The following is an 11,564-nucleotide window of genomic DNA, read 5'->3' on the forward strand; positions in this document are numbered from 1 at the left end:
AGCCTTGCTTATTCATCTGCAGTATAAACTGGCTTTGCATTTTTTTGCCCGTCTAAGAAACTGAGATTTTTTAAAATGAACACTGATGTGTGTAAGTCTAAAACAATTCAATATAAGTACACAGAAATATATCTTACAGACACTACATTGGTGAGAAAACAGCACCTGTCAGTGTGGAAGTAGCCACAGCTGAGTGCACAAACACTCTCATAGGGGGAAAAAAGGCAGGGAGAGAGGGCTTATTTCCACTGCTAATGTTCTGCTTATAAATAATTTTTAATTACAAAAAAGCTAGATGTTGACTTTTTAACATCAATCACTGTTATATTTTTTCTAAATCAAATAATATTTGATTGGAATTTTTGTGTTTTTTCTGTTTCAGAAATGGTATCTTAACATTGTGACAGCCATTCTGCTTTCAAGTGTCCTTATTTTTATGGTTAGAATTCTTTCTTTTTTCTATAGATATTATCATCCAGATTATAAAATGTTATTGAAATGCTTGTTTTAAAATACTTTATTGGTTCTAAACAAATTAAACATGTTTCAGAGTCTCTATTGCCTTAAGAGATTGTCCAAGATTTTGTTTCTTTATCTCATTTTTGTCCAGCTGTGTTGGAACACAGGAAGGAATGGTTTTGTCTTCACTTGCGTGTTGACCTGGACCTCACTGAAATATCAGAACCACATGACAGCTTGATTTAAGTCAATGAACATGCAGGAGATTCATAATATAACTTGGCTGATTTTACACAAAGCTTCTTGGTGTACAGTCTCAACCACTTAAAGTGTTGCATAGACTCATATCACAAAATACATATAAGGACAAAGGAAAATGATCCCACTGATGTTTTCTTAGCTGATTCCTGAATTTAAAGAACAGCTTCCTTTAAATAAGGTATAGCTATTTTCCTTTCCCTAAGGCAGTGGTCCCCAACCTTTTTCATCTGGCAGGCGCCAGACGACGAGCCATGGAGGACTGTGGCAACGGACGAGCATCCGCCGAAATTCCGCTGACAAGTGGCAATGTCAATGGGCATCACCGTTGAAATGCTGCCAACAAGTAGCATCATCCAGAGGCGTCGCCGCCAAAATGCCGCCAAAAATCGGCAGCATTTCGGCGGCGATGCCTCTGGATGACGTAGTTTGTCGACGGCATTTCGGCAGCGGGCACACATAGACGCTCCGGCGGGTGCCATGGTGAAGCAGAGGAATCTCCTTGTATAGGTGTAAGTCCCACCATTCTCCCTGATCTTTCACTTTGGGGAAGGCATCCACACAATAAGGGGGGTCTCTTCCACCCCTCAGATGATGGAGTTTTCACCCCCACAGGTACTCCCCCTCCCTCAGAATAAGGGGCCCTACACTTGATGAATAGCAAGGTCTCATCGACCATAAAAGGGGTCTCTCTCCCTGCACCAGAATGAGGGAGGCATCTCCTGCACCCACAAGGATCTTCGCTGTCTCACTGAGGTCTCCCCAACCATAAATTATGGAGATGGGGGAGACTCTCACTTATGATCCATAAGTGAGACTCTCCCCCATCCCCTGATGCAGGGCCTCCCCCATCCCCTTAAATGGGAGCCTTTCTAGCCCACTGGGGATCTCCTCCACCCCTGTAACGAAGTGGGGTCCCCCTAATCCAGGGAGTTTTCCTTCCCCCATAGCAAGGCCTCCCCAACCCTGACAATGGGGTCTCCAAACAGAGCGGGATCTCCCGCGGGCGGGGGGCGTTCCGCTGGCGGAGTAACGGCGGGCCCTGAATTTCAGGGGCAGCGGCGCGGGCTGGTAACTATGGCAACCGCTGTCCGGCAGCTGAGGCCGCAGGCCAGCCGCGCAGCGCGGCAGCAGGTGGTGGCCTGGGCCCAGCGATGCCCAAAGGCAGGTTGGCCAACCTCAGCACCGAGCGGGACGGCGCTTGGGTGAGAGACCGGCGCGGGAGGCGACGGCGACCCGGCTTCAGTCCCCGGCCAAGCAGGACCCGAGCCAGCCCCCTTCGCTCTGGGAAGGAATAACCGCCCGTGCGGAGCGGGGGCAGAACCCAGCGCACCCACCCACGCGCTGGTCCCGGCAGGGGCAGCTTATCGCTGGGGAGCGGGATAGCAACCGCCCCGGTTGCTCCAGGCTCGCCGCAGCCCTGGGGTTGGCAAAGCGCCTCAGCCGCGGGCGGGAGGTTTTGGCACCGGTCAGCCCTAGTGCTGGAGCGCAGGCCGGAATCTGGCTGGCTCAGGGCCGTGAGCCCCGCTGGCTTCTCTGCCCCGAGCAGCTGGGTGGCCGTAGGCACATTTCTTAACAGGGCCCCGCAAAGAGGAAGCGTTGCTGCGAGCCTGCTTTCTCCCTGGGACAGGGGAAGAAGGCCTGCGAGGCTTCCTTTCTCTTTGACTTCTATAGAAATCCAGCCAGGCCTTGTCTCCCCTGGCAGGGTTCTGATAAAACTGGTCCCACTATGTCCCCCCACACCCCCCCTCGTGAAAATTTTTGATTGAAACAAACAAAAACAAGCCTTTCCTTGTCATTGACATATCCTCTGAAATTTTCCAGTTTCCACTAACCAAATTTTCCACTAACCAAAAGGTTTTGGCCAAAATATTTTAATGATCAAACAAATTCTTCTGTGGAAAGGAAACACTTCATGCAAAATGTTTTATTTTATCAAAACCCCTATTTTCCATTAAAAAAACAGTTTTGGAAAATTTTCAAGCAAACCTACTCTACGGTCTGGGACAGGGGTAGGCAACCTATGGCACACATGCCGAAGGCCGGACATGAGCTGATTTTCAGTGGCACTCACACTGCCTGGGTCCTGGCCACTGGTCCAGGGAGCTCTGCATTTTAATTTAATTTTAAATGAAGCATCTTAAACATTTTAAAAGCCTTATTTACTTTACATACAACAATAGTTTAATTATATATTATAGAGTTATAGAAAGAGACCTCCTAAAAATGTTAAAATGTATTACTGGTATGCTAAACCTTAAAGTAGAGTGAATAAATGACGATTCGGCACACTACTTCTGAAACGTTGCTGATCCCTGGTCTGGGATATTGACATTACCAATACCAAGAAAATGAAACTTAGTTACCTGAGATAGTTTGACTAAAACTGTGCCTTAACCCTAACTTTGTTTTTGTTAATACTTGTTTAACTGAAACTTTGTGATGAGAAAGATACTGGAGGATTCAATTCCTCTACCCCTTCTACTAAGGACCAAGACAGCTAGCAATATACATTTCTGAATCTAACAAATTTTTCAGCCAACAAAGGAAGAGTCTGAGAAATCTTGACATTACTGTTGTTTCTGATGTGCTCAGATCTTTTTTATAGGTGATAAAGAAATGGAAAGAAACACAACCACAGTTTTTTCTATAGATATCACCTTTAATCTCTCCCTTTTTCCACTTCTCTGAATGGGGACAATCATGATTATTTCCTTATATCCCAGCATTATTGTGTGGATTAATTAATTTACATTTTCAAAAAGTTACCCCTAGTGAAATGATTATTCTTATTATTATTTTCTATTTGTAATTACTTTGTGGTGACAAGGGTCTTATCAAATTACATGCTAGAGCTGTGATGTTAAATCCACATGAAACATTTTTTAAAAGTGCTTCCCCTTTCCCACTGGAAACTTTTCGCAACATTTTCATGAATAGGGCAGCAACACAGAAAGAAGTGAGATCAACTTTACCATTACTGGAATTGATTGAATAACTTTTAATGTTACAATCTCATCACCCTATGGTGTGGTGTTTCATATGGGTTTAGAAATTAATCTGTAAAGACATACTAAAAATCACTTTACAAACCTAGATCCATTCTTCCCTTGCAACTTTCTTAGATTTTCACAAAAAATCTCTACGTTCAGAGCACATTTTCAACAGATTTTTTCCATGTTTCTAAGCTGCCTTGAATCCTCTTCTTTCTTTTTACTTATAGGTAATTTGCTATTTCTCCTCCAGGAGAAGTCTACCTTATACTTGTCTCAATTATAGGTTACACAAGAGCAGCAGCAGCAGCTTGATCTCACTGTTGCTGAGGTCTAGGTTCCTCAGCATTGTGCATGTATGTACACACACTTTCCATGAGTGCTTTGTTTCTTCGTGCAGGTTCTAAGATCCTGAACCTATAATGTGCTGAGCATCTCCTGCAAGGTGCTTAGTGCCATCAAGTCCAATATCTTTCTATATAGCGGCAAGAGCAGCAGCAATAGTAAAGATAACAATCTCGCAGCTGTGGCTGTGTGATGGATGCTCCTGCAACGTTAACTACCACTAAATTATGGACTTTCAGAAAACCCCCTGCAGAACTAACAGGATGTTGCAACTCATCATTCTAAATATGCTCTTTGTGTGTTACATCCCTTTCTCCTTCCTTCATCTATTTTGTCTATCTACATCAGAAGCTCCTCAATGCAGGGATTGTGCTCTCTGTGTTTTTTATGGTAGAAGCACAGTGGGATCCCGATTCTGACTGGGGCCCCAAGTGCTACTTAATACAAATAATAAAAATAATAAAAATAACTGATTCTCTGATGCTGATGTGTTTGTTTTCTGGATCAAAACATTTATATTTTATAGTTCCCGCACCTTGGAATATTCCATAGTCAACCTGAATCGATCACAGACTGTATGCTAAAACAGATACAAAATCCAGAAGAAGTTCAATATATTGAGAAGAGATTGCCACTAGTATACAAAATTCGGGAGCAGGTTAGTTGTTGTGGACTTATAATAGACTTATGGAACTCCTTGCTGCAGGATGTTATTGAGTAAATGCTTACTAAATTATCTGAATAAGAACTAACATAAAAAGTATAATGGCTTCCAGTTTTCATGCTTAAGGGAATAAGTTGGTGGTCATCTGTGGTAAGGAAAAATTTATCCCAAGATATACTGTTGCTCAGTTATTACTATTTTTTATTAGTGCTGATAACTTTCTAAAACAAATTATGTGTTGAAATATACTATAATTGGTCTCAGTCCAACAAATGTGGATAAAATATGTATGTATGACGGTTTGATTGAAATTTGGTAAGCAATTTTGAATTGTGTGGGAAATGTGTTCCCTTGAGGAAGTTTGTTTTGATAACTGAAACAGTTAAAGCCAGACATTTCAAATTTGAATTCTTTTTTTTAAGACTTTACTGAGAGTTAGAAATCAAACAAAGTTTCAAAATAATCAGTACAGTGTGTTTAAAGTTATGAACATTTAAAGGCGACAGTTTCATGCATGCACACTGATCCTACAATTGGATCCATGCATGCAGACCCTTGCTTTTTTCCCTTCTTTTAAAAGACCCCTGGAAACTGCATGCAAAAAAATAGTGTTCTGCAGCACAAGGGTTGCAATGTTGTGCACTCCTAATGCAGCAGATTCCAAAGTTAAAGTTGTATCCACAACATTAATTGTGCTACATTGTTCATTTAGAGCATTTTCCGTTTTCTCTTTTTGTAAGGGCAACTCTTAACACATACCTAAAATATATAGAATGTGCTTTGGGGCCACATTTACTTTGTGGCAACAATCTTAATTTTTTGAATTTCCTGATTTCTGAGTCCGTAAAGGCAGAATTAATGATAGTTGTGTTAATATTATTTATAGATTGCTATTAATATATGGTGAATGCTATCATTTTAACATGATGTCATAGTAAAACAAAAGAAAGCCATAACTAGCTCACATAGTGCCAGTTTTGGATAACTTTGCTCCTCAACTAGACTAACGTGTAAAGTTATCAGAATCTGATACATAGCACACTGGGCTCCAGTTCTGGAAGTCAGGCTGTCTTATACTCAGATCCCTGTCCCATAGAAAGTAGGGAACTTAACCCACTTTCCCAAAGAGTTGAATGTCTTGGTTTCATTGAACACCACTGTTTGGGTTTATCTATTATGCTTTCTTGGAAGTTGGCACATTTAATCTGGGAGAGACAACAAACTGCATCCTTTGTTGCAGTTTGTCATCAGTTTGTCTCTGGGTGCCGTAGGGTGAAATTCCTGCCCCTCCACTGAACCACTCTGCAGTTTTCTTGATGATTTCTCTTGTCCTCCCTGAAGAGGTGGCATCTTCATAGCGCTATTACAATCACATGAGACCAGAGGCCAAATTCTACTTCATTTATACTGGTTTAAAACCAGAGTAATTTCACTGACCTCAGTGTACTAAGAGCAGAATTTGACTAAAAGGGAGTAGTTAGGACTAGGAGGGGAGTTTTGGGAAAATGAGGAGAGGAATAGAAGGTTACAGAGCATTAGGGGATTTTATACCTTTCTCTGGAGCATCTGGCTTTGGAGAAAGAATACCAGACTAGATAGGCCATTGATCCATACTCATATGACCTTTCTTATGTTGTGACGGCCATTTATTTTGTGTAGCTGTTTTCACTCTCCGGAAGAATTAATGAAGGCCCTTTCATCTATTTATGATAGATTAGAATGATGCCAGCAGAAAGAGGAGGAAGATATATTAAAGAGACTGGAATGTGATGTCATAAAAACACAGTTTGAGAAAGTTTGTGTTGCTTTGACTTTTAAAAAAAAAAAAATGCTGATGAAAACTGTTTCAGTTTGAAAGGAGTTGGAAGGTCACTGTGTGCCAGAGCTGACTGTCTCTAATCTCTCTGTGTGAGTGAACTTCCTGGCTGTGAGGTTAATTACATTTCTCAGAGGCAGGAATATAGTTCTTTCTTAGATTATATTATTCATTGTTCTTACTTTGCTGTAATCTTAAAACCATTTTACTATAGCTTTTTTCCCCCTGTACTTAAATTTGTTAAATAGTTCCCAGAGATATTATTCAATATATATGTATCTTCTATTTTTCAGTTTTCATGCAGCACATAAAAACTGTAAACAAACTCACTATTCCTTTGTAAAGATGTAAGTGACTGGGTCTTAATCACACTGATGTATTTCAGTAGTAGCTCTGTGCATTTTATCCATGCAGGATTAATTACCTAGGGCCCTGATCCTGTAAGCAAGTAACGAGTAGTCCCACTAAACTCAGTGAGAGTACTCACATGCATAACATAACTCTGGTGCATAACTATTTGCAAAATTGGGGCTTAGAGGCATATTCATGTTGTAGCTGATCTGCTTATGAAAATCCCACTGACTTCACTACGAGTTCTGTGCATGGAGTAGGTATAGAATTGGACCCTTGAAAAGTACTACAGATCTATAATTAAGCAAAAGACTAGTTGAGTTTGTATGAGAGATTATATGGTCATAAGGCATACAGCACAAGACCAAACCAAGTCTATAAAGTGTACGAAATGGAGATGTTCAGTTATAACCTAAACCCTGATCCTGCAGCTGATTCCATGCAGGCAGACCCTGGCATCTGCCTGTCCTTTCAGGAACAGGACCATAATTATATTTTTCTTTATAATTGATTTATATTTTCTGTTACAGACCACAATTTATTTCAAATAGCTTTTGTATTATAGCACAGTAAAACTAGATATGACCCCTTGAGATGAAGATCTACAGTTATAAGATTCCTGCCTCCATATTAAGTGTAAAAATCATTAGAGAAGTTGTAAAAATGAACCGTTACCAACACAAACAAAAGATAGTGCTTGGAGAAGAAAAAAGACAAGTCTAGTAGTCCAGAATACTTTTTGGAATTTCATATTTTAACCATTTTATACACATAGGACTGAAACTTTATATAATGGACAATTAATTTGTAAATTATTAAATGTATTACTTTCCTACAACTCTGTTCATGCATTTTCAGATGCTTTTTTAAAATAGTGCTTTAATTTTACAAAATGAATACAAAGTATAAGTAAAAGGTGAGTTTAAAAACTAGTTCTGTGCTTAATGGGCTCCCAGAGCCTGGTTACTGGATGGTATTCAGCACTTAAATCTCAGATTAACTCAGTTTTGAGTTCCCTTTTGTAGTTCAACTTTCATTTGTTGAGGGCTCGCTAATGAGCCATACAAAAATGTCTTGACATTTCTGTAATATCTTGGTGCTTCTATGGAGAATATGATTTCTCTGATTTGGAAGTTTCATTTAATCGTGTGTGTGCTCAATAAGTCTTGTGAATATTAAATTCTGATGATTTTGGAGAAAAATACAGAGAGCCAATTTTGCAGAAATAAACCCATGTACAAGAAGATTTAACAGATAATGCTTCTGTTAATAAAAACATAATTTTTGCATGTGTCAAAAAGGGCAAGCTAAGATTATAGCACACATAGATGGCATAAGGTATATTATAACTTTTCTTTATCTCTTTTTCAGAAAGCAGTAAAAAATCACTTTCCATTTTCAACCCATGACAACAGGCATTGTTTACAAAATGTGGGAGAGTACTTTGATTTTGTGAGTATCCAGCATTGAGAAAATCAGCAAGTTCATATCTCTCAACCTGCCAGAGATTAAAGACAATATTCTTGCAAAATCCTTGGATGCTCAAAAAGATGATGAGAGAAAATGCACACTAAACAGCACTGATAACATGCACAGATTGTTGAGACATAACTTCTTATGTGTAATGACATGTGGGTATGTCTTCTCAATCTTCATAACAGTATAATATAGCATTTACAGATACCTAGAATAGTATGTAGGATCTGGAAAGAGTGATACATACATAATTGATTTCTTATGGAGCATAGCAGCCCAAATCATGTCACTTTCTCTTAGTCTATAGGTTTATGCGTTAGCCACTTGCAAAAGTGTTTTTATACTGATTTTTTATCCGGACACACTGATTGCTTGGTGTGCAAATGCAGATCTGGCATTCTGTTTTGGAAGCAGAGCTTTGGAAGTATTCTCACATTGCTGTGTTGGTGAAATTCATCTCTTCTCACAAAAGGTAGAATAAATGGTCTTTTTGTAGGCAATAAAGTAGGGATTGTAAAAAACAACTTGTGAGCAAGCTTCAGTACTACAGCACAACCTCTCTGGACATGTCTTTACGAACAGTTAGTGCATGGCCAACTAAGGTGTAAATCTACAGTGCACTAGCCTGCTATGCACTAACTGTCCCTGTGGAGCCTGCTACCATGCACTGAAAATTCCATATTGTGTTTTAATATACTCTGCTTTGATAATAGCATACCCTGTTACAGTCTGTGGGGCTAAAATAAAGGCTGTCCTGCTATCCCAGACTCTGGATCTGCACAAGCATAGATCATGTGCCCCTCTGGCACAACCCTGTCTCTCCCAGCTTATTTGGAGCTAGCATGGAGCTTACCTCTGTGGTGAGCAAGAGTTATAGAGGCCTCCCTATGTAGTTGTTCTGCCTGGAAGTTTAGTAGCCTAGAGGAGCTTATAGGATATGTGGTTAAAGGGATCTTAAGGCAGTGGTTCTCAGCCTTTCAGGGGTCTGATTTGTCTTGCATACCCCAAGTTTCATCTCGCTTAAAAAGCTCCTTGTTTACAAAATCAGACATAACAATGCAAAGTGTCACAGCAAACTATTACTGAAAAATGGCTTACTTTCTCATTTTGTCTCTATGAAATTTTAGTTTGTACTGACTTCGCTAGTGCTTTTTATGTAGCCTGCTGTAAAACTACGCAAATATCTAGATAAGTTGATGTACCCCCTGGAAGACCTCTGCATACCCCTGGTTGAGAACCACTGTCTTAAGGGAGCCACCATTCTGAGCAAATTTTTAAAAATGTCCTCTTTTGCCTTTTACGTTTGCATGCGTAATAATTTCAATTTTGATTTTTTTTCCTATTTGGAATGTTGATATGTTTCTATGCCAAAAGAAGAGATAGCATAATCTACTAGACCAGTGGTCCTCAACCTTTTCATCTGGCGGGCACCAGACGAAGGACCATGGCGGTGGTGGAGCATCTGCTGAAATGCCGTTAAGTTTCTGTGGTATTTTGGCAGCGACGCCTCTTGATGACGTCACCTGTCAGCAGCAAGTGGCATCATTGAGAGGCGTCGCCGCCAAAATGTGCTAGAAATTCGGGGGCGGCGTCATCGAGAGGCATTGCCGCTGAAATGCCGCAGAAATTTGGCGGCATTTCGGTGGATGCTCCACCGCTGGCCAGGACGCGGGCACCATTGCGCCCGTGGGCACCGCACTGGGGACCCTGTGCTAGACAGTGCGCAGTGTCGGGAGTCAGGAACTCCTATGTTCTGATTCCTGCTCTGCTACTGAATCCCTTTGTGACCTTGGGCAACTCTTAGACCCAGATTTCCAAAAGCATTCATTAATGTTGAAAACCTTCCATGTTTTTGCCCAGTGTGCTATACTCAATACGTGATAATTTTCAGAGATGCTGATCACGTGGAACTCCAGTGGAAATTCAGTGGGAGCTGTGGGTATATTACATAAGAAAAATCAGACTCTCTGGGTCTCAAATTTGTCACACAAAAGTAAGGGACACTTTGGAAAAACTTGGTTTTATACTTTGTTTGTTTATCTGTAAGCCATAAATAATGTTCTTTACCTCACTGGGCTGTTATGAGGATTCATTTATTTAGTACTGCACTTTGAATATATAAAGTGCTATAGTAATTAAAATAATTATTATTTTATTCATAATAATAGATCAAAAGTCAAGATGTCTGTTTTTGGTTTTCCTTTGTCTGTGCACCAGCATAGTTAATCACGCTACCAGAAAGGTATATATTGGTAGGTCTGAGAATAATATTTATAACCTAACTGCTTGCAGCAGAGGTTCTGATAATCACTTCGGTAAGTGCTTCTTTAATTTTTAACTGCTCCATGACAAAGTAGTGGATTTCTTCCCTAACATTCCAAACTTTAACAGTGAAACTGTGATCCTGAAATGTATATTTTTATCAATTTTTCCTTCAATCTTTTTCCTAGAGCCTAGGACGAAAGAAAGTTGAACCAGAAAGAAGGCAGCAGAATTCACAAAACTTCTGTCTGTGGGCACATGAATACATTCCTAGCAGTCATGATGGTTTTACCATTTATCAAACATCATTCATAGGTGATCAAGATACCAAGCATCCTTTTTGTAGACGATATCCAAAACAACACTTAGAAAGGTGCTACGTTTATAAATCTGTTCCTGAGAATGAAAAACACATGTAGTCAAACCACCATGTTAATTGCAGGATTCCTTATTTTGTATTAATTATTTAGTATTATTTACTCCTTATTTATCAATATCCTTTCTCTGGATGTGAACCACTCTTACCCATCAAACACATGATGGAATAAATATCTATGTAAAATGGATACTGCAGAACGTGTTGCAAATATTTACAGTTGGCAGGTTCATTGAAATTAGCAATTATCTTGCTGTTTGCATTCTTTAGCTTTACTGAAAACTAAAATTGCTATGAAAACATAAGTTACAATAAAATAAGTTGTAATGAATCACAACAACATTGGGAGGTAAAATATAGTTGTCTTTGTATAGTTATATTTTTAAAAAATATCAATATTGGAAGAAGAGAGGCAGGCCCAGATCCACAAAGGGACTTAAATGTTGCTCTGAGCTCACCTACCAGATTGGTCAAGATAGGTGGAGGGAAGCCTATCTTCACCTGGTTTGAGGATCATCTGGGGCTTAAGCATGAGATATTCACTTGGATGGCTAGAGTGTAAGG

At 39.9% G+C, this 11,564-nt stretch overlaps 1 protein-coding gene across 1 annotated transcript; it reads left to right on the top strand.

Moving 5' to 3' along the window:
• The first annotated feature begins 1,840 nt into the window (after positions 1–1,840).
• TEX36 (testis expressed 36) lies at positions 1,841–11,332 on the top strand. Its single transcript, XM_032784609.2, has 4 exons — positions 1,841–1,922; positions 4,582–4,713; positions 8,258–8,338; positions 10,813–11,332. The coding sequence occupies exons 1-4, from the start codon at positions 1,872–1,874 to the stop codon at positions 11,041–11,043; spliced, it is 495 nt and encodes a 164-aa protein (XP_032640500.1). The 5' UTR covers positions 1,841–1,871; the 3' UTR covers positions 11,044–11,332.
• Positions 11,333–11,564: the final 232 nt, after the last annotated feature.

The sequence above is a fragment of the Chelonoidis abingdonii genome, chromosome 15, assembly GCF_003597395.2.
Source record: "Chelonoidis abingdonii isolate Lonesome George chromosome 15, CheloAbing_2.0, whole genome shotgun sequence".
NCBI classification, from domain to species: Eukaryota; Metazoa; Chordata; order Testudines; family Testudinidae; genus Chelonoidis; species Chelonoidis abingdonii.